Source organism: Pelophylax lessonae, assembly GCF_965119305.1.
Source record: "Pelophylax lessonae genome assembly, chromosome: 3".
Classification (NCBI taxonomy): Eukaryota; Metazoa; Chordata; class Amphibia; order Anura; family Ranidae; genus Pelophylax; species Pelophylax lessonae.
In genome coordinates, this window is record NC_138770.1 from 612107380 (window position 1) to 612132130 (window position 24751).

Sequence of the window (24751 nt, forward strand, 5' to 3'; positions counted from 1 at the left end):
TCCTCCCACTGACACCAACGATGGGGCACTATTCCTCCCACAGACACCAACGATGGGGCACTATTCCTCCCACTGACACCAACGATGGGGCACTATTCCTCCCACTGACACCAACGATGGGGCACTATTCCTCCCACTGACACCAACGATGGGGCACTATTTCTCCCACTGACACCAACGATGGGGCACTATTCCTCCCACTGACACCAACGATGGGGGCACTATTCCTCCCACTGACACCAACGATGGGGCACTATTCTTCCCACTGACACCAACGATGGGGCACTATTCTTCCCACTGACACCAAGGATGGGGCACTATTCATCCCACTGACACAAACGATGGGGCACTATTCATCCCACTGACACCAACGATGGGGCACTATTCATCCCACTGACACCAACGATGGGGCACTATTCCTCCGATACCAACAATGGGGCACTATTCCTCCCACTGACACCAACGATGGAGCACTATTCCTCCCACTGACACCAACGATGGGGCACTATTCCTCCCACTGACACCAACGATGGGGCACTATTCCTCCCACTGACACCAACGATGGGGCACTATTCCTCCCACTGACACCAACGATGGGGCACTATTCCTCCCACTGACACCAACGATGGGGCACTATTCCTCCCACTGACACCAACGATGGGGCACTATTCCTCCGACACCAACAATGGGGCACTATTCCTCCCACTGACACCAACGATAGGGCACTATTCATCCCACTGACACCAAAGATGGGGCACTATTTATCCCACTGACACCAACGATGGGGCACTATTCCTCCCACTGACACCAACGATGGGGCACTATTCCTCCCACTGACACCAACGATGGGGCACTATTCCTCCCACTGACACCAACGATGGGGCACTATTCCTCCCACTGACACCAACGATGGGGCACTATTCCTCCCACTGACAATAACGATGGGGCACTATTCCTCCCACTGACACCAACAATGGGGCACTATTCCTCCCACTGACACCAACAATGGGGCACTATTCCTCCCACTGACACCAACAATGGGGCACTATTCATCCCACTGACACCAACGATGGGGCACTATTCCTCCCACTGACACCAACGATGGGGCACTATTCCTCCCACTGACACCAACGATGGGGCACTATTCATCCCACTGACACCAATGATGGGGCACTATTCATCCCACTGACACTAACAATGGGGAACTATTCATCCCACTGACACCAATGATGGGGAACTATTCATCCCACTGACACCAACGATGGGGCACTATTCCTCCCAGTGACAACAATGATGGGGCACTATTCATCCCACTGACACCAACGATGGGGCACTATTCCTCCCACTGACACCAACGAAGGAGCACTATTCCTCCCACTGACACCAACAATGGGGCACTATTCATCCCACTGACACCAACAATGGGGCACTATTCCTCCCACTGACACCTGGAGGCACTAGCGGTGTTTTTTTTTTTTCTTTCCTGCCTCTAAATGCTGCTAAAAGCCTGTGTGTGCATGAACACATAGGCTAACATGCAGGGGAGTTTAGAGGCAGCAAAAACCCAAAGACCCCTAGGAGCAGCTGTAAAAATGTCCTGTGTGCATGTGGCCTCAATGTATCTCATTTTCTCTTTGAATATAAACATTGGAAAAAAAAAAAAAAGCTAGCCATAGATGGATTGAAATTTGGCTGGAACCTGCTGAACTGCCCAAATTTAAATCCAATTGTGGCTACCACCGTTCAACAGAAGTCAATCGTTAGATCGAACTCTGTTGAACAGGAATGTTGGAAATCATTTCTTAATCAGCAGCTGCTGATCAGTGTACTCTAATAGTGGAGAGTTCTACTGTCCGTATACAATGTCCCAGGGGGGAAGAGATTCCTCCATTCACTTTGCTTGCGAGGATGGAAAAATCTATTTGTCGCCCCGAAGTAGTACAGGACCCTTTTTCTAAGTCGGAGCGACTTGTTTCGCTCCTATTAGAACGGCTCCTGTACTATTCAATGGCAAGCGACCGACCGCGACTTGTCAGGCGACCAAGTCGCCTGACAAGTCGCGCTAGTGTGAATGGACCCTTAGTCCACCGAGTTGTATCCAAACCCGAAAATACTATTTTATACCACTATTTTGTCAAAAGTATTGGGACACCTGCCTTTACACGCACACGAACTTTAAAGGCATCCCAGTCTTAGTCCGTAGGGTTCAATATTGAGTTGGCCCACCCTTTGCAGCTATAACAGCTTCAACTCTTCTGGGAAGGCTGTCCACAAGGTTTAGGAGTGGGTCTATGGGAATGTTTGACCATTCTTCCAGAAGTGCATTTGTAAGGTCAGGAACTAATGTTGGAGAGAAGGTCTAGGCCGCAGTCTCCGCTCTAATTCATCCCAAAGGTGTTCTATCGGGTTGAGGTCAGGACTGTGCAGGCCAGTAAAGTTCCTCCACCCCAAACTCGCTCCTCCATGTCTTTATGGACCTTACTTTGTGCACTGGTCCAAATCATTTGGTGGAGGGAGGATTATAGTGTGGGGTTGCTTTTCAGGAGTTGGGTTTGGCCTCTTAGTTCTAGTAAAGGGAACGCATAAGGTGTCAGAATACCAAGATACTTTGGACAATTTCATGCTCCCAACTTTGTGGGAACAGTTTGGAGACGGCCCCTTCTTGTTCCAACATAACTGCGCAACAGTGCACAAAGCAAGGTCCATAAAGACATTGATAAGTGAGTTTGGGGTGGAGGACTGGTCTGACTTCAACCCAACAGAACACCTTTGGGATGAATTAGAGCGCAAACTGCAAGTCAGGCCTTCTCATTCAAAATCAGTGCCTGACCTCACGAATGCGCTTCTGGAAGAATGGTCAAACATTCCATAGACACACTCATAAACCTTGTGGACAGCCTTCAAAGAAGAGGTGAAGCTGTTATAGCTGCAAAGGGTCGGCCAACTCAGTATTGAACCCTACAGACTAAGACTGGGATGCCATTAAAGTTCATGTGCGTGTAAAGGTAGGTGTCCCAATACTTTTGATAATATAGTGTATATCACTCTAAGGTGGAGTTATCCTTTGAGATGGCGAGACACACTGGAAGGCAATTAGATGTAGGACTGCTCCACTTTTCATACATTAGCATCTTAGGAGTTTACACTTCTATAATCCAAGTAGTCACCCTGACGCAGATCTTGTGGTGTCTGCAGGTGCCCATTTATTTGATAAATACAGCCTGGTAATAGATGGTACAAGGCACTTTATTTAATTTCTCTGCTTGCAACACATTTACCTACTCTGTACATGGGCACAATGCCATGATTTGATGGTTTTACAAACACATAGTGAAGCATTTAAATGCACAAAACTAATTAAAACACGTTTAAGTGGATGCATTGTAAGGCTGAGGCAACAAGTAAATATGTGAATCATCACCATTGACACCAACATAAAAGATTTAAAAACCAAAAGAGAAAAAAAAAAAAGCTTTTCCTTTTCTTGCTTTAGTATTCTAATGAAAACACTTTACACACCAGGACTGTTCTACTGTGCAGCGTGATGCTAAAAAGCTGAACGCCAGGCAGATATAAAAGACACAAATGAATACAGCTCTGTATTCATTAATGAATTATTAAATGTATTTTTTTTTTTTAAAGGCAAGCAGTGTAAATATAGGAATTTGACCTGGTATTAGGCCACTGAAGTCCCTGTACAGCAGGGCTCAGACTGCAAGAGGGAGAATTAGCCCAAGGAGCCAGTCCCTTGCACTGAATTGTGTATGTGCCAACAAGGAGAATGCTGAGTGGAGAAGAGAGCACAGTCACTGAGAAAAGAGCTTGTTGATTGGCTGCTCCTTTTTCCGCTGTCCAGTGACAAGACTTGTAGTTGTTACTTAAAGCGGAGTTCCGGCCACAAACATTTTTTTTCAATGAACATACCCCCAGGACAGTCAGGGCTAGTGCATTCCACAATGGCTAGCCTCTGATCTGTTCCGGTTCGCACTTACCTTTTAGAAGAAATACTTACAGTGGGTACGGAAAGTATTCAGACCCCCTTAAATTTTTCACTCTTTGTTATATTGCAGCCATTTGCTAAAATCATTTAAGTTCATTCTTCTTCCTCATGAATGTACACATAGCACCCCATACTGACCGAAAAACACAGAATTGTTGACATTGTTGCAGATTTATTAAAAAGAAAAACTGAAATATCACATGGTCCTAAGTATTCAGACCCTTTGCTGTGACACTCATATATTTAACTCAGGTGCTTTCCATTTCTTCTGATCATCCTTGAGATGGTTCTACACCTTCACTTGAGTCCAGCTGTGTTTGATTATACTGATTGGACTTGATTAGGAAAGCCACACACCTGTCTATATAAGACCTTCCAGATCACAATGCATGTCAGAGCAAATGAGAATCATGAGGTCAAAGGAACTGCCTGAAGAGCTCAGAGACAGAATTGTGGCAAGGCACAGATCTGGCCAAGGTTACAAAAAGATTTCTGCTGCACTTAAGGTTCCTAAGAGCACAGTGGCCTCCATAATCCTCAAATGGAAGACGTTTGGGATGACCAGAACCCTTCCTAGAGCTGGCCGTCCGGCCAAACTGAGCTATCGGGGGAGAAGAGCCTTGGTGAGAGAGCTAAAGAAGAACCCAAAGATCACTGTGGCTGAGCTCCAGAGATGCAGTCAGGAGATGGGAGAAAGTTGTAGAAAGTCAACCATCACTGCAGCCCTCCACCAGTCGGGGCTTTATGGCAGAGTGGCCCGACGGAAGCCTCTCCTCAGTGTAAGACACATGAAAGCCCGCATGGAGTTTGCTAAAAAACACCTGAAGGACTCCAAGATGGTGAGAAATAAGATTCTCTGGTCTGATGAGACCAAAATAGAACTTTTTGGCCTTAATTCTAAGCGGTATGTGTGGAGAAAACCAGGCACTGCTCATCACCTGTCCAATACAGTCCCAACAGTGAAGCATGATGGTGGCAGCATCATGCTGTGGGGGTGTTTTTCAGCTGCAGGGACAGGACGACTGGTTGCAATCGAGGGAAAGATGAATGCGGCCAAGTACAGGGATATCCTGGACAAAAACCTTCTCCAGAGTGCTCTGGACCTCAGACTGGGCCGAAGGTTTACCTTCCAACAAGACAATGACCCTAAGCACACAGCTAAAATAACGAAGGAGTGGCTTCACAACAACTCCGTGACTGTTCTTGAATGGCCCAGCCAGAGCCCTGACTTAAACCCAATTGAGCATCTCTGGAGAGACCTAAAAATGGCTGTCCACCAACGTTTACCATCCAACCTGACAGAACTGGAGAGGATCTGCAAGGAGGAATGGCAGAGGATCCCCAAATCCAGGTGTGAAAGACTTGTTGCATCTTTCCCAAAAAGACTCCTGGCTGTATTAGATCAAAAGGGGGCTTCTACTAAATACTGAGCAAAGGGTCTGAATACTTAGGACCATGTGATATTTCAGTTTTTCTTTTTTAATAAATCTGCAACAATGTCAACAATTCTGTGTTTTTCTGTCAGTATGGGGTGCTATGTGTACATTCATGAGGAAGAAGAATGAACCTAAATTATTTTAGCAAATGGCTGCAATATAACAAAGAGTGAAAAATTTAAGGGGGTCTGAATACTTTCCGTACCCACTGTACTTTTAAAATTTCTTCTCCAGCGCTGCCATCTCAGGTGTGGGCAGATGAAGCCAGCGCGATCCTCTTCCGCGTCCTCTTCCGTCCTCCTCGGTCCCACGATGCACTGCGCCGGCCCCGCCGTCACTTCCAGTGCCGCAGCGTCATCCCTGCACAGCTTCTGGGCATGCTCAAAAGCTGTTTAGCAAGGTATGACGCGCCTGCGCCGGAACGGACGTCGGGGGCGGTGCAGGCACATTGATTCCTGGGAGTGATGACGTTCAGCTCCCAGGAATCATTGCAAAGCGGAAGTGACGGCGCGGGCCGCGCGGCCGAGGGAGGAAGTGGAAGAGAGGTGAGTATTTTCTTTCTGCAATTACAAGGTAAGTAATATAAAAAAAAATACTAACTACCCATTTCTTTTTCAGGTGAGCTAGAGCAAGTGGATGGCCCAAAATCGACCAGGTGGATTTTGTGGCCGGAACTCCGCTTTAACCGCAGAAAAGACATGTCAGGTCTCTTGTCCTATTAAACATTTGTGCTCAATGGCAGGACTGTGTAAACCTCAGAACTGGATGGACAGAAATGTAAATCCTTTGGCAGGTAAAACAACTCACTTGCATGTATTCCATTGTGTATTTAGCTGCTTGCCTGGAGTTCAGCTTTAAAATAAAAAAGTATAAGATACGAAGACATTCACTATTCAAATTCCTCAACTCTCTTACCTATATTCGGATGATTTAAAATCTTCATTATTCGAACCTCTCGAAACAACTAAAAAAAAGACAGAAAAGGTATAAAGTTACTCTCCTCTTTGCAATGTACAAACTTTCTGATTAGGGTAAACTTGTCAAACTCTTATATAACAAAAAAAAAAGTAAATCTTTCAAGGCAGAAGAGACGGCAGTACTCCTCCATGTCTGAGTTGTTAGGTGACCCCTAATACTTACCTGAGGTCCCTCTCTGTCCAACGATGTCCGCAAGTCCCTGGGACAGCTCCGTGTCTGAAAAGACATATGAGTCTGATACATAGATATGTCTCCTCTAGCCATCACCGTGGATGCCACACTATGTTGGTCTGTGCTTGTGTTTGACCCTGTTTGTCCTGCTGGGCCCTCATGGTTCCCAGGCTTACAGCTCCTGGGATAGACATTCCTAGCGGCAGCCAATGGATCATGAGCATGCGATTTCTTTTAACAGATTTGTAAGTATGGGCCCCTTGGTGGCCCTTTGGTGTCTTGCATCAGCATAACATTATCTACTATCTTTATTACATGCTACAAACTGTCTATTTCCTAGAAACCATGTATCGCATCAACCCCTGAGGAAGTGAACGGTTGTTCACGAAACGCGTTGGGTTACCAGGATGCATTTTTATACCTACCATGGATTGCTCTATGGAATATTAAACTTGACGATTAATATACTATGTATAACATCCCAAATCTGGTTCATAATATGGTACCTGTGTTTACTTGCTGACATTGTATGTTCCAATAAACTTGCTTTTCACATTGTATCATTGGGCGTGTCGCACCCCACTCAAAGTCCCAAGGGCAAATCTTTGAACTTTCTAAGGCATAAAGTTAAATTGTTGACTCTCCTTTAGGTTTTCTGCAATGTACAAACTTTCCGATCAAGGTAAACTTGTCACACTCTTATATAACAACAAAAAAGTAAATCTTTCAAGGCAGAAGACTCAACAGTACTCCTCCATATCCGAGTTGTTAAGTGACCGACTTTTCTATGAATTTTCTATGAAGCGGACTGCTTTGGTGTGGCTGCTCCCATTTAAAAGAGAAGTTGACCTTTGGTAACATGTTACATGTTCCCCCCGTTCTGTGTGTAACAGCCTCCCCAGCACCCCCTAATACTTTCCTGAGGTCCCTCTCTGTCCAGCGATGTCCGCAAGTTCCTCGGCAGTCCGGGACTCTTCCTCCTGGCTGAGATGTAGGTGCGGCACCATTGCCTCCCACGCCTGTCCATCAAAGTCAGTGAGCCAATCAGGAGAGAGGGGGCGGGCTGAATGGCAGCTCCATGTCTGAATGGACACAAGGAGCAAGCTGCAACTTGGCTCGGGTGCCCCCATATTAAGCGGCTTGCTGTGGGGGCACTTGATAGGAAGGAGGGGCCAGGAGTGACAAAGAGGGACCCGAGAAGAGGAGGATCTGGGCTGCTGTGTGCAAAACCAACTGCACAGAGGAAGTATGCATAACATGTTATTTTTTTATTTATTTAAACAAGAATTCACAATCACTTCAAGCCCCGTACACACGGGATGAATGTTGGGAGACATTGGCTGGTTCATTAAAAACCAGCCAACATTCGGCTCGTTTGGCCGGCTTCTGTCAGGCGAGCATGCTGGAAAACTGCCGACAAACTCCAAATCAGAGCTCTCAGCCAATGGTGGAATACAGTGATCACTATATAAAATTACCGTGTAATATAGGCCCTTACCCCTGTGAGAGATTAACAAAACAAAAGGACAGAAAAAGATGGGGCTTTACGGGCCAGTGGGAGTAGAAGGATCAGACAAGGAACCGTTTATAAAACCAAAATTATATTTTATTTGTATAAAGAACAATAAAACTAAGCATGGACTACCATGCATATGTGATAACAGAGGACTGACATGACATACAATAATAAAATCAAACAATTAACGTCACTACTAATAGAGAAACATATCCCCAGAAGGGGTTGTAACCAAAATCTGTGTAGGGTGGAAATTGGGTCTCAAGCTGGATTCGGTCACGGTAGGTCCCCAGCAAGCCGACGCGTTTCGCTCAAGGCTTCCTCAGGGCCTGAGAGACCATAACAGACCGATGTTTTCCTTCTTGATAGTGACTTGTGCTAGGCGACAAAGCTGTAGCGATACTAATGCTGCTTGGAGCTATATTGCTTCCGTATTTATCATAACAGACATCAAGAATATATTTCTTGCATAGGATCCAATGTATTGCGTCCCAGATTGTGTTGCCAGGGGCAGGGCTTTTATGGCTATCCCCCCTGTGACCTTTTTGGAGTGGGTCCCAACTCGCAAGGTGAAGGTCCTCTCCCTGATATGTCCGCCCTTATATATATATTCGCTCCTAGATATAATAGATCTAGTATTGTGTTACATGGCTTGAATAGGACAGGCAGCACCTTTCTTTCTGTAGTTCAAAAATATGGTGTATATTTCCCCAGTTTAAGGGTCCTTGGTGGCGACACAACTGACCTTTCCTCAGTCTAAGGTAGACTCCAGGCAGGAAAGGGAGACATGCATAAATTTCAGTTATATGGACAATATAGTCCTGGGCTGTATAAGCCCTCTATGTCTGGTTCACTAGCAGCCTGCAGTGATCACTGCTGACAGCTATTGCCAGCGTCAGTGATTGTATGAAAAAAAAAAAAAAGGTTGGTTGTACTGAAGTTGATCAACAGTTCAACTTCAGTACAACCAGCCTGCCCATAGATGAATCAAACTTCAGCCAGCTCCTGCTAAGCCAATCAAATTTGCGACCCATCTATGGTTGGCTTAACTTTTCATATGAGATCTATAAACATTTTCCAAGTCCAGGTGTTGCTGAAGTCACATTACACTTAAAGCAGAACTAAACCTACAATGAAAAAATTGCAAGCAGGCAGCTGTTTATTGCAGAAGAAACATGTTACGTCTTCGCAATAAGAAACGCGTAGCTGCCCACTCACAGTCTTCTATTGCATGTTCACTGAGCTGCATGTGCACAGCTCAGTGTGCATTCCCCACGCACTGCAGCTGTGACGGAATGATGGACATCCATGCACAGGATCACGTCATCTTCCATCAGCCAATCAAGAGTCCAAAAACAGGGAACCTCAGACGTAGCTCAGTGAGAAAATGGCGGTGGAGGACGAGGGATTTAACTGTCACATTGCTGGAAGGTGGAGGAGAGTATCTTACAGACTTTAATTCCACTTTAAAGATGAAATAAAAGGTGAGCACTTCCCTATCCAAGGCACTTCGCCGGCAGGTTGGGGCAATTTATTGCAGAAAAGATATTCCATGTCTCTTCTGCAATAAAAGCCCGCCTGCTCGCATTTTCTTACAGTGGAACTTTAATTACGCTTTAAGCCCCGATAAGGGGGATTGTGGGAACCCCAAAAACATGTTGGGTCCCACGTATTGTTGTTCACTAAATACAATTTTGGGCAATTTGCTCGTACTGTGTTTGGCTGCTATTCTGTTTGTAAGAACTGTTCCTTTCGTTCAGCCCCCACAATATTGTAAGCGTTGAACATCCAGCAACAAGACATATTTTCAGCAGCAGTACATTGCCCATATAGCAAGTAGTACATTGCCCATATAGCAGGTCACTCATTGTACACGTCCTCCATTCAAAAAAGGTCTTCTATTCTTTCCACTGAATGCAAGGCTTTCTGTGATTGGAGGGGCAGATGGGATGCCACTATCTCCCCTCCTCCAATCACAGAAAGCTTTGCATTCACTGAAAAGAATACTGAATGGAATGTGTGTACCTGCTACCGGTATGTAGGTGTGACCTGCTATGATAATGTACTACAAGTCTCAGCACAGAACCAGTTACTGAACTGAGCTGCAGCCAAATGTGGGGACAGGCATCAATAGAGGCAATTTATTTTTGCACACCAAATGGCCCACATTTCTTTTTTACAGGAGTTCACCATTAACATTTTTACAGGAAGAATTGTCATTTGCATTTTTATTTTATTTATTTATTCAATTATCCTGGGTGCCCATCGCAAACATAAAGACGTTACATCATTTATATGCATATAACAATACAGCTATTTTTTCATCATTTCATCGGTTTACTGAAAATAAGAGAATGAAATGGAATGCCATAATTATAGATGACGAAGAATTTACAAACATGTCGGAAAGATTTCAGCGTCAGCAGCTAAAAATACCAAAAAGCCAGCTTTAAAAAAAAAAAAAAAATGGGGGAGAAAAGAAAATCTGTAGCACACAAAGTATGAAGTTATATTGCTTGTTAACGCCTGCTAATTGGACTATAAAAAAGCTTTACTATAATGAGGTTATCACCCTGCCCTCCTCCTCTAAGCAGGCTCCCAGTGTTATGCCCAGTACACACGATCCGAAAATCGGACAACGTTTTTATTTGGTTGCTAGGAACTCTCAATTATATTCGCAAACGGGAGAGGTTACTTAACGATACGAATTTTCTCGGACGATGATTCAAAAGCTTCCGGGATGTGTAACCACGCTGTAGCGTGAGGGAAAATGATGGGTCGTTCTTTCGTTTCCGCTAATGCGCTGTCTACTGCTCACCATTTTTTTCGGACGAACAACATACTGATAATACGATTATCGTACGATGTGTTATAATACGATCAAAATTTTTATGCTTGCACGACCGGATAATATCGGCTGAACTGTCGTGATCGCCTCTCGTAAGCTGTGTACGAACAATCAGATTATCGTCCGATCTTTTCACAAGTGTTATTTTTCGCCTGATTTTCGGATCATGTGTACGGGCCATTAGCCTGGCCATGGATGGATCATCAGCCCATGATGGATCGAAAAAACCCAGGTTTACCCATCCACACAATGAGGTAGATGGAGAAATCCTCCCCACTGTCAGGCGCAGTTCATAATAGTGCGGGCCGCGCTTGCTCGGCAGGGCAGCCCATTCATTAGAAAAGCACAAAAAAGGTACATGCACCTTTTTAATAACGCAGTCGCGGGGAAACCGCCTGAACTTTTTGATCATGCTGTTCCCGCAATTGCGCTGCAGCCTGAGATGCATGGGGGGTGCCATTCAGAATGTCTCGGAAGAGCAGTGCGATTTGGCTGCGGGTATTGACGAGATTCCTGCACCTACAACTGGAAAGCACGGCCGGCACTACTGTGAACCGAGCCTCATTGTATTCTGACAGCGGGGAGCCCTCAGAATAAACAGGACAGCGCAGCAGCCACTGACCGATTGAACATTTTCCAACATCCTCTTCGAGAAAAGTCAATTGTTAGATTGACTTCTGTTGACCGGGAACATCTTTTTATGGAAGAAATTTGCCCCCTGTCTACTAAACTGGCCAAATTGCGATCCATCTACAGCAGGAATGTCCAACCTGCGCGGCCCAGAACCTCAGGCAATGCGGCCCACTGCCCCCTGACAATTTTTTATTTTTTTTTGCTGGGGAGGAAGAAGTCAAGTCAGGGGCACGGCCACAGCGGCAGCCTTGGAGGGGATCATCCACTAGTTGTGTTAAATTAGTTTGGGGGGGGGGGGGCGCGGCAGCACGGGAAGGGCGCGGCGGCGTTTTATTACTTATATACCTTAACTATAGTATATATTTTATAAGCGGCCCGAGACAGTTTCTCTATACTCAATGTGGCCCAGAGAAGCCAAAAGGTTGGACACCCATGGCCTACAGCCAGCTTTAGTCCAACAGCAATGTAGTATAACCAAGCTGGATCACACCACTGCTTCTACCTCTCTCAATCCAAACCCCGATGACTAAAGAAAGCTAAAATCCCTGCATCTACAGACATCCACGATCTATCACTAACCTATCTAACCCTTTAAAGAAGAAATCAGTATACACAGGTGCTGACTGGCGACTTTCGGCCCAGGAGGCAAGTACAAACCAGAGGCCCATGGTGCAGTGACTCGGCCCTCCTCCCCCTTCCTCTTCCCGGCCTCCTCCTAACCCCCGCTCCAGGTACTCCCTACTCACTGACCAAATCCAGGCTCCTGACCTGGCCTGCAGGGGGCGGGCTCCAGGTACTCCCTACTCACTGACCAAATCCAGGTTCCCGACCTGGCCTGCAGGGGGCGGTTTGAGGGGCCTGGGACAGCTCCGTCGGGGCTAGGGAGGAGAGCCTCCAGTGGGGCATAGCACCGGTCTCTGCTCAGACACAGTTTACACCATCCATGATAGGGGGAGGCCTGCACTCTGTCTTCATCCCGCACTCAGTAGGTCAGCGGTGGGGACTTTTAACTTCTATTCACCTGTAATCCTTTAGGCATGTCTGTGGCAGAAGCGGTGCAGCCTTATCACGGGGCATCAGAGCAGCCCAGGGGGCAATTGCCCCCCCTACCCCTATGGCCCAGTCCTTCCCTGAGTATACATACCTTTTTTTGAAGCCGATACGGTCCTGACTCCAATGGAAGCTTTGCAGGAGGACACAGCCGATAACGGCTGTGAAATTAATGGGAGGTGACGTCACCCATAAACTTCCTATGGGGCTTCCGTTGTCCTCTGCCCCCGCCAACACAGCTAAGCCAGAGGTGACAGCTCAGCGTGGGATCGGATCGGATCGGCTTAAAAAAAAAAAAAAAAAATGGTAAGTATACCGATTTCTTATTTAGAGGGATAGATGTGTATGTATGTGAGTTAGGGGACCTTAGATTGTAAGCTCCTTGAGGGCACGGACTGATGTGAATGTGCAATGTATATGTAAAGCGCTGCCTAAATTGACAGCGCTACATAAGTACCTGAAATAATAATAATAGATAGGTTAGTGTTAGATCATGGATGTCTATAGATGCAGGGATTTTAGTGTTAGGCTGGACTTACCCTTTAATTGAGACAAATAAACACTATAGGGGGATGCATATTTCACGTCTGGGGTTTACAACAACCTTTAAAGAGGATTTAGGGCCCATTCCCAGCAGCGGCTGCGCTAGAACACAGCAGATGGCGAGCTGTAGGATGACATCGGACTGTTTACTGGCCTGGTAGAAGATCGGACATTTTGCCTTGTCTTGCTGTGGGACTGCACTGGAAAAGTGGCCCGTTGCAGTCCTATTGCACCTGGTGTGAATGGGATGTTAAAACCATACAACTAACCACGTCAGCCACGGAAGGTTTTACCCCCTTCCTGACCAGGCCATTTTTTTGAATACGGCACTGTGTTGCTTTAACTGCCAATTTCACGGTCATGCAACGCTGTATCCAAATAAAACTGATGTCCCCCCCCCACAAATAGAGATTTCTTTTGGTGGTATTCGATCACCTCTGCAGTTTTTAATTTTTGCACTATAAATAGAAAAAGAGCCACAATTAAAAATATATATATATACACATACATACATACATACATATACACATTATATATATATATATATATATTTCTTTACTTTCTGCTATAAAACATTCCCAAAAAAAATAAATAAATCAATGTTCTTCATCAATTTAGGCCAATATGTATTCTGCTACATATTTTTGGTATTGGTAAATCCCAATAAGTGTACAGTATATTGATTGTTTGCGCAAAAGTTATCGCGTCTACAAACCATGGGATAGATTTATTGACTATTTTTTTTAATTGTTTTTACTAGTAACGGCAGAGATCAGCGATTTTTTTCTTCCTGGTTTCTTGCCTAGGCATACATCCCAGGAGTCTTTAGGAGGGGAGGAGAGGAGGAGGGTTTTTTTCTCAGCTAAGCACACTCTCCTGCATGCATGCTTGAGCTAAGGGCAGATAAATTCCAGGTAGTAAATGCTATATAAATCATTCGCCCTTATCCAAGATGGCCACCATCAGAAATGCTGCGAGGGTTTTTTAAAGCATGGAGACATGGATGGATGGGGGAGTTTGCTTTAAATATTAAAAATTAATCAAATAGTGTTTTTGTTTGTGGTGCTCGGATACAGTGAAGATCCGCTTTAATAAAGTACACAGTGATCCTGCCATGAAGACGACTGTTCAGGCACTTCCAGTTATAGAATTCTAATGGTCTCCCAACTGTACTCCTGCATTATCAATTGTCCCATGGACAAATAATGGAAACTTCAGGCAGTGCAGGCATGTCCACTGTTGTCACTATCAGGAAGAATCTTCAGAACAATGATCTAAAGCCAACACTGAAGTGCAGGTAGAGAGGAAATGGCTGAAAAAGGCTGCAGGAGATCGGCAGCAATTCTATACAAAAAAAAGGGAATTAATAATATCTGTTCAGAGTTTAGGTACATTTCCCCCAAAACCGGCTGATTCCTTTGGTATAGTTTCTGTAAGCACAAGAAAGGAAAAATAGAAAGCTGGAACATCACAGGCCACTTTCTAGTATTTGCAGACTATCCCATCCATCTTCTTCTCTGAACTCCAGCAATGTATTAGGGGAGTGCAGTGTGATGTGCTGTATGACTGCTCCAGCGGCTCGCACAGTCCAGGATTGGCGACAGCCAGTAAACTGATTGCTTTGAGGCTCATTTATCAGCCTGGGAAGAACTCCGCAGAAAAGACCTGTCACCGCAAACTGGAGGAGACTGTTCATACAGAACCGCAAGTTATTACTCTCCCATCCCAGGTAATAACCCGACCACTAATGAGAGTGGGAGAAAGAACACACACATTAAAGTCCACTACAGACCGGAGCCGACTCTCTACGGCTCAATACTAACCCAGTCACAAAGCTGCCAAGACTTTACAGCAAAGCAGACATTACAGAATTAACAAAACTTACTTTTTTCCTTCTTTTTTTTAAAGAACCAAATCCATAGTTCTGCAGTGTTCAAGTACAAATAAGCGACATGTTGGTAGAAGGAAAGAGCAGAGTGACAGAGAGAGGAGCTCATCATTCTGCACCTTCTCCTACATTGTCCAATCTCAGGCTGGGGGAGGGACAAGACCTGCAAGTGGTAATTAAATGCAGCATATAAAAAAGTCAGGTCTCCCAACTGTGTGGCAGAGCTGTGCTGCCTTTTTTTTGGTACAGCTTTTACAGGACTAGTCATCAGTAAGGGTGCTTTCACACGGGCGGTCGCCGTATGTCCGTTTTTCATCCCATTTTTTTGGGGATGAAAAACCAGACATAATGCATGTCAATGGGATTGCGGATGTCAGCGGATGATCATGCGTCCTTTCCTATCAGTTCCGTTTTTTGGAACGGAAGAGAACCCTATTTTTCTTCTGTTTAAAAAAACGGAACGGACGCAAAAACGGATGTCAGCGGTGTCATCCGCTGACATCCGCAATCCCATTGACATACATTATCTCCGTTTATCATCCGCAAACGGATGGGATGACAAACGGACATACGGACCTGATGACAAAGTGTCATCCGTGTCCGTAAATAGAAAAAAAAAAAAGTGGCGGAGTGGATCAAAAAACGGTCCGCACCGTGTGAAAGGACCCTTATATCTATATTTTTCTCTAGCTGATCTTTTCAACATTACTGACTTACAAAGCCTTGTTCTGCTCCGTGCCTCAGCATCCATGTTGGTAGAGGCAGGGTTTTGCTTACTCGTGTCACAGCTTCCAGCAAGGAGAACAGTAAGCAGCACAGGAGTGACATCTCCAAATCTCCCTCCAGATATCCTGAGACTAGCAGTCAGAGGCAGCAGTGCCTTGGATCTCACACTGCAGATATCCAGCTATAAGGCTGTAGGCACGGGAGAGCCTAGTCACCCTTCGATACCAGGAAGAGACATACAAAAAGGTCAATTTCTCAAGGTACAGCTTAAATGGGCCATAGATAGTTTTAATCTCACCTGGTTCAGCCCACGGTTGCAGGAAAGAAAACCGCATTATCTTTGGCCTGCCTTACCGCTTAGAGGCCGCCGCACGTATATTTACTGTGGCCGCTCTATGCCAGATCATGTACTTAGTAGAAGTCCCGTACGATTACATACCTAGCACTAGAAGTCCCTGATAGCCACCATTACTAGTGTAAAAAAAGGGAAAAACATTTTATTTGGGTACAGTGTCGCAATTGTCAGTTAAAGTAATGCAGTGCCGTATCCAGAGCTGAAGTGATTAAGCTGGGTACACACAGGATGAAAATCGGCCGGTCCAGCAGGAACCGGCTAACTTTCGGTCCGTGTGTATAACAAAAGCTGGTCTCATGACTGGCTTCTGTTGAACTAGCATGCTGGAAAACCAGCATCAGATCAGCACTTGCAGCGAGCGCTGATCACTGTGTCCTGGTGAGGGCGCAGTCCCCCTGTCAGAACACAATAATTCAGTGGGAAAGCTCGCCACACTAACATCGGATGCGTTAGTACGGCGATCTGTACGTTTTTTTGATTCAGCAAACTGGGATGAAAGAAAAAAAATGGATTTTTGTAAGAACTTACCGTAAAATCCTTTTCTCTTAAGCTCATTGACAGACGTAGTCTTCTTGATTCTCAAGAGCTGGGTTATGTTGTCTCCGCAGGAGTAGGACTAGGCAGAATGACAAAACGTTCTGGCTCCACCCTAGGGGGCAGTCCCTGAGGGTATATCCTCCCTCTCTCTGCTACAGGGAATCAGTTCTGTTTAAAGCAGTACAGAGAAATTAACCCAACCCAACTCAATGATAGAGGGGCGGGTACTACGTCTGTCAATGAGCTTAAGAGAAAAGGATTTTACGGTAAGTTCTTACAAAAATCCATTTTTCTCTATCGCTCATTGACAGACGTAGTCTTCTTGATTCTCAAGAGCTGGGACATCCAGAAGCAGTGCCACAAATGAGGGGTGGGATTGACAAAATCAAATCCAATCTAGTAGGCCCAACCGGTGCCAAACTAGAAGTTTTAAAGGCTCATTATAAACAAAGAATGAGACTAAAGAAAAAATTTTCCAACGGAAAAAAACCCTCGAGGTAGACCACTGGTCTCCTCAAATTGCGGCCTGCAAAACCTTGCGGCCAAATGAGGCATCAGACGATGCCATTACATCAACTTTATAATGTTTAGAGAAGGTATGCACCGACGACCAGGTAGCCGCCTTGCACACCTGGACCACTGACGCCTGATGGCGAAAGGCCCATGACGCACTAAGTGCCCGAGTGGAGTGCGCCTTAACAGGGAACGGGGGCTCCCGACCCTTAATAGAATAAGCCTGCACTATCGTCTGTCTGATCCATCTGGAAATGGTCGCGGCAGATGCAGGCAACCCCTTTTTGGGTCCATCTGGGATCACAAAAAGTGAATCCGTCTTGCGAAACGAGTCTGTCGTTTTCAAGTATACCCTGATCGCCCGGACCACATCCAAGGAGTGCAAAGCAAATTCCCGAGGATGACTAGGCTTAGGACACAGGGAAGGTAATACAATTTCTTCATTCAGATGAAATTCTGAAACTACTTTTGGTAGGAAGGATGGATTCGGACGAAGAACCACCTTATCTCTATGAACCACCAGATATGGTGAACGACAAGATAATGCGGCCAGTTCTGACACCCTGCGTGCAGAAGTAATAGCCACCAAGAAGGCCACCTTCTAGGACAACGTGGGTAGAGGAATCTCCCTAATATCTTCAAAGGGAGGTTTCTGAAGAACCGACAACACTAAATTAAGATCCCAGGGGGGTAACGGCGCGTGCACTGGCGGAGCCAGATGTCGCACCCCCTGGATGAAATTCCGCACCAAGGAATGAGTAGCCAAAGGCTTCTGAAAGAAGATGGCTAATGCTGAGACCTGACCCTTGATAGTACTCAAGGCCAGTTTCTGCTCAACCCCTTGTTGCAGAAAAGCCAATATTCGACTAATCGAATAAGACCGAGGACGGAACCCCAAAGGTTCACACCATGCAATGTAGGACTTCCATGTGCGATGATAAATCTTTCTGGAAGTCGCTTTCCTTGCTTCAACTAGAGTAGGAATAACTGAAGCTGACAAACCTTTGTCCTTCAGCACCTGGGTCTCAATAGCCAGGCCGTTAAAGCCAGCGATCGTAAAGCAGGATGGAGGATCGGTCCCTGAGACAGTAGATCCTCTCTGAGAGGAAGTCTCCACGGGACGTCCGCCACCAGTCTGACCATGTCGGCGTACCAAGCTCGACGAGGCCAGTCCGGAGCTACCAGGATTACTGGGATTCCTTCCTCCTCTACCCTACGAAGAAGTCTTGGCAGTAACGCGAGAGGAGGGAAGGCATATATTAGCTGGTATTGCCCCCACGGGGCGATCAGTGCGTCTGCGGTCTCTGCTAGAGGATCGCGGGAGCGAGCCACGAATCTCTGAGCTTTCCTGTTGAATCGTGATGCCAACAGATCCACATCCGGGGTGCCCCACCGTAGGCACAACTGGTGGAAAACGTCTGGATGGAGGGACCATTCCCCCTGATCCAGGGTCTGACGGCTGAGATAATCTGCCTGCCAATTCTCCACCCCCGGAATGAACACCGCAGAGATTGCTGGAACAAATCGTTCCGCCCAGCGAAGAATGCAAGCCACTTCTTTGGCCGCTCGGACACTCTTGGTGCCCCCCTGGTGATTGACATAAGCCACGGCCGTGGCATTGTCCGACTGGATCCGAACCGGGCTGCCCTGGAGCTGCTCGGTCCAGTGAATCAGACAAAGTCTGATCGCTCTCAGTTCCAATACATTTATCGGTAATCTGGATTCTTCCGGGGACCAAAGTCCCTGGGCAGATAATTGACCGAGAATTCCTCCCCATCCGGATAGACTGGCATCCGTGGTCACTATCGTCCAATATATTGGCAGAAATGACTTTCCCTGGCTGAGCATTGGAGACCGAAGCCACCAAACCAGAGACTCTCTGGTCTGTTTGCTCAATCGTATCTGATTGTCCAGGGATTCCGGATTCCGATTCCATCTGAGGAGAATCTCTTGCTGAAGAATTCGGGTATGGGACTGGGCAAATGGGACTGCTTCGAATGAAGCCACCATCAACCCCAGAACCCTCATGCAAGTCCGAAGGGAAGACCAGCTGTTGGACAGTAACAACTGGACTGCTGATTGAATCTTTCGAAGTTTCCCTACCGGAAGAAACACTCTTGTCCTGACTGTGTCTAGAATTAGACCCAGATATTCGAGCCTCTGGGTGGGAACCAGAAAAGACTTTTGCTGGTTCACCAGCCACCCGAATTCCTGTAAAGAAATCATAGTAATTTCTATGTTTTGTAGCAAGGTCTGAGGAGACTCTGCATGAAGCAGAAGATCGTCTAGGTAACCTAGAATCGATATACCTCTTTGGCGCAGAAGTGCCAACATTGGGGCCAACACTTTTGTGAAGACCCGCGGAGCCGTGGCGAGACCGAAAGGTAACGCCACAAACTGATAGTGGTTCTCCTCTACGGAAAAGCGTAGAAAACGCTGATGTCCTGCGAAAATGGGAATGTGAAGATAGGCGTCCTTGATGTCTATGGACGCTAGGACATCCCCTGGATGCAGGAAGGCTGCTACCGTGCGAATGGACTCCATTCTGAATCTTCTTATGTTGACGAAAGAATTGAGTGCTCTTAAGTCCAGAATTGGACGCACTTTGCCCTCTTTCCTGGGTATTGTAAACAGGTTTGAATAAAACCCTTGAAACCGTTCTGTCCAAGGAACGTGGACTACCACTCCTTGTTGTAGTAGATCTGTGACTGCTCTCCGCAGATCTTCTAGACGATCCGGAGATAGTCGGATATTGGAAGGGAAGAATCGCGCCGGTGGGAGAGATCGAAACTCGATCTTGTACCCTGACTTTATGACTTCGCAAACCCATTTGTCCGGGATTCTGGAAAGCCATGGATCCGGGAACCGGCGAAGACGTCCCCCCACCCCAGTTATGGGTGGGGGCGCACCTTCAGGCTTTGGATGGTTTATCTTCAGGTCTGGAGGGGGCGGGCTTTTGCTTGCCCGACCAACGACCCCTGATGCCTCCTGTAGGAACCTTGGAGGACTTAGTTTTTTCACCCGCTGGACGAAAAAACCTCTTGTGAGCAGAAAAAGAAGGCCCTCGTCTTTGACGAGTTCCTCTACCTTTAAAATTTTGCGGTAAAAAGGTGCTTTTTCCACCGGTGAGATCCTTAATGATCTCATCTAAGTTGGCTCCAAATAGACGTTCTCCTGAAAAGGGGATATTAGCCAATGCTTTTTTGGAACCTTGGTCGGCTATCCAACCTTTTAGCCACAGTGTACGCCTGAGAACCACTGCTGAGACTGATGCTCGCGCCATTAATGGAGTGGCGTCTAACGCCGCATCACATACAAACTGTAACCCCTGTATCATTTGCTCCAACAAATCTGATACCGCCTGAGGGACCTCTTCTAAGTCCCGGCGTAACCACTTGGTCCATTCAGTTACAGCCTGCGAAACCAGACCAATAGCAATTATTGGCCTGAAAGCTGATCCAATCAAGGAAAACATGGTGCGAGACATAGCTTCTATCTTGCGATCCACTGGATCTTTAAAAGACGGAGCGTCTTCTAAAGGAATAACCGTGGCTTTATTCAATCTAGCAATTGGTGAATCCACCACAGGTGGTTCTGTCCATTTCTTAATAAGGGTTTCCTCAAACGGATAACGCCTGTCAATGCGTTTGGAAATATTAAAAGTGCGTTTTGGCAGACGCCATTCTTCATCGATTGGATTGCCAAAACATTTGGGCAATGGAAAAACCTTTGCCACTTTGATGCGCTTTTTAGTCCCAAAAGGGATCTCAGTTTCAGCTATTTCTGATGGCATACCCTGTAACCTTAAAGTCTCTTGAACAGATACAATGAGTGCGTTTACCAACGCTTCCTCTCGGGCTATGGCAGATGCCGAAACATCCTCCTCACTGTCTGAAGAGACAGGACCCGAGACACCAATACCAGATGAAGTACCTGCAACTGCAGAAATAGGCTCAGAGTCTGAATCCGAGGTTTCAGATAATAAGGGGTTAGGCGGGGGTCGCTTTCTTGCGCCCTGTCCCTGACAAGCCACTTCCACCCGGGACACAAAAGTTTCCATAATGGCTGACAAAGATTCAATTGTCAATGGGGTGCTGGAGGATCCCGCAGACCCCTCGAGGGGATCCGGAGGAGATACATGAGTGGCAGGGTCCATGTTAATACAGGCCACTTTTGCCAGCAATAAACAAAAAAACCTTTTTTTTTTTTTTTTGTGTGTCTCCCCCTAGCGCAATAGCGCCCCTCAGAGTACCTGCTTCTCGATCCCAGAGAGAGAGAGAGATACCCCCAAGGCTCACCAACCGATGCAGTGCAGTTTCCAACAAACTGCAGCCAGCGTCTGTCTTACACAGACTGGAAGGAGCTGTTTGCTTTTTCCCGGGCAGAAGGCGTGGCTCCGCCCCCTGTGTACGCCTTCCGGCGTTCCCAGCCCTCCACGAGGAAGCTGGGCTCACAAAACATGGCCGCCCCCATAGAAGAGACATAAGACTCCAAAAACATGGCGGCCGGCGTGACCTGAGGACATACATGCATTCGGTCTACGGCAAAATGGCGGCGGACCGCCGATATCGTCTTCCCAGCACATCCACCTGCACTCTGCTGAGAGGTGACATATGGATCTACAGAGATACACTGCACATAAGGTAGGATTATACCTCCTATGTTTGCTGTAATGTTACAGTCTGCTGGGTAGAGTGTTAGCTCTTGAACCAAGTCCACTTCCCACAAACACATGCTGTATTACAAGGGGGACTTGTAAGTGTCAGATATATACTGACCATATCTGGAGGGGCCCATAATATATACTGCCTCATAAATGAGGAAAAAAGGGAACGTTTTACTCACCATACCGAACCGACAGGCACCCTCTCTTCATAATACCCTCTCCACCGAGGTGGGGGTTTGTGGACGCCTCGACTCTCTGGTCCTGGCGTCCAAGCGAGCTTTTGACTCGCAAAGTCAGTCCCTTTACTGGGACTCCGTCGCGGCCGACTCAGCGCACTGGTCTGCACGCGCTTTTAGGCAGAAACCGGGGTGACCACTGGATCTCACATCCAGCCCGTCGCCCGGCCCCGCATACTTACTTGAATATGTCGCGGCCGACCAAGCGCAATGCCTGGTCTGCACGCGCTCGTAGGCCGGCTGGGGTGACCACAAGTGTCGCCCAGTCCGGCATTTTTGCTTGAAGATCTCACAGGAAAAAAACACTGGAGAAAACTACCTAAAAAATGGCTTTTTCTTAAAGAAAAAAAGTCTTGCCAGGACCAAAAGATCCCAGCAAGGAACTTAGGTCCTTACTCCTGACTAGACAGAAAAAAACTGATTCCCTGTAGCAGAGAGAGGGAGGATATACCCTCAGGGACTGCCCCCTAGGGTGGAGCCAGAACGTTTTGTCATTCTGCCTAGTCCTACTCCTGCGGAGACAACATAACCCAGCTCTTGAGAATCAAGAAGACTACGTCTGTCAATGAGCGATAGAGAAAATGGATTTTTGTAAAATCTTACCGTAAAATCCTTTTCTCTTAAGCTCATTGACAGATGCAGTCCTCTTGATTAATATCAAATTGGGTTATACTGCCCTCTACAGGAGTAGGACACTAGGCAGAAGGAAAACGTTCTGGCCACACCTTAGGGGCAGTTCCAGAGGGTATATCCTCTCTCTCTCTCTGCTACAGGATGTTAGTTATGTCACAAAGCAGTGTCCGAGAATTTAACCCAACCCAACTCAAAAGCAGAGGGGCGGGTACTGCGTCTGTCAATGAGCTTAAGAGAAAAGGATTTTACGGTAAGATTTTACAAAAATCAATTTTTCTCTGTCGCTCATTGACAGACACAGTCCTCTTGATTAATATCAAATTGGGACGTCCCAAAGCAGTGCCACAAATGAGGGGTGGGATAACAGAAATCAAAATCCAATCTAGAAGGCCCAACCGGTGCCAACTAGAAGTTTTAAAGGCTCATCAGACAAAAGGATGAGACTCAACTGAAAACCCAACAGAAAAAAACCCTCGAGGTAGACCAACGGTCTCCTCAAATTGCGGCCTGCAAAACCTTGCGGCCAAAAGAGGCATCCGCCGATGCCATCACATATACTTTATAAAATTTTGTAAAGGTATGAACCGACGACCAGGTAGCCGCCTTGCAAACCTGGACCACTGACGCTTGATGGCGGAAGGCCCAGGAAGCATTAAGCGCCCGAGTGGAGTGCGCCTTAACAGGGAACGGAGGTTTCCGACCCTTAATAGAATAAGCCTGTACCACCGTCTGTCTGATCCATCTGGAGATAGTCGCGGCAGATGCAGGCAACCCCTTTTTGGGGCCATCCGTGATCACAAAAAGTGAATCCGTCTTACGAAACGAGTCCGTAGTTTTCAAGCATACCCTGATTGCCCGAACCACATCCAAGGAATGTAACACAAACTCCCGAGGATGACTGGGCTTAGGACACAGGGAAGGTAACACAATATCTTCATTCAGATGAAACTCTGAAACCACTTTAGGAAGAAAGGATGGATTTGGACGAAGAACCACCTTATCCCTATGAACCACCAGATACGGGGAACGACAAGATAATGCGGCCAGTTCTGACACCCTGTCACCGAATAGGCACGTGGAGGAAATCCAAGGGATTCGCAATATAAGACCTCCATGTGCGATGATAGACTTTTCTGGAAGTCGCTTTCCTTGCTTTAATTAAAGTAGGAATAACTGAAGTTAACAATCCCTTGTCCTTCAGCACCTGAGTCTCAATAGCCAGGCCGTTAAAGCCAGCGATTGTAAAGCAGGATGGAAGATCGGTCCCTGAGACCGCAGATCCTCCCTGAGAGGAAGTCTCCAAGGAGCGTCCGCGACCAGCCTGACCAAGTCGGCGTACCCAGGTCGACGAGGCCAGTCCGGAGCTACCAGGATAACTGGAATTCCCTCCACCTCTATCCTGCGCAGAAATTTCGGCAGCAACTTGAGAGGAGGGAAGACATACAGTAGCTGATACTGTCCCCACGGGAAAATATGAAGAGGCCATACCCCTTGATCCAGAATCTAACGGCTGAGCTAATCTGCCTGCCGATCTTCCACCCCGGAGTGAATACCGCAGAGAGAGCCGGAACAAACCGTTCCGCCCAATGAAGAATGCTGGCCACTTCTATGGCTGCCAGGGCACTCTTGGTGCCCCCTTGGTGATTGACATAAGCCACGGCCATGGCCTTGTCCGACTGGACCCAAACCGGGCTGCCCTGAAGCTGCTCGGTCCAGTAAATCAGACAAAGTCTGATCGCTCTCAGTTCCAATACATTTATCGGTAACCTGGATTCTATCGGAGGAAGTGACTTCCCCTGGTTGAGCATCGGAGACCGAAGCCACCAAACCAGAAACTCCCTGGTCCGCTCGCTCAACCGGATCCGATTGTCCAGAGAATAGGGATTCCAATTCCATTTGAAAAGAATCTCCTTTTGGAGAATTCGGGTATGAGACTGGGCATACGGTACTGCCTCTAAGAAGGCCACCATCAGTCCCAGGATCCTCATGCAAGTCCGAAGGGAAGGCCAGTTGACGGACAGT

At 46.8% G+C, this 24751-nt stretch overlaps 1 protein-coding gene across 1 annotated transcript in view; it reads right to left on the reverse strand.

The window, feature by feature from the left end:
• Positions 1-24751, reverse strand: part of MARK1 (microtubule affinity regulating kinase 1) — a 245556-nt gene that overhangs the window by 69275 nt on the left and 151530 nt on the right. Inside the window, exon 4 of the mRNA XM_082249458.1 lies at positions 6352-6400. Coding sequence (XP_082105584.1) covers positions 6352-6400 — 49 coding nt within the window. The remainder of the gene's footprint in view (positions 1-6351; positions 6401-24751) is intronic.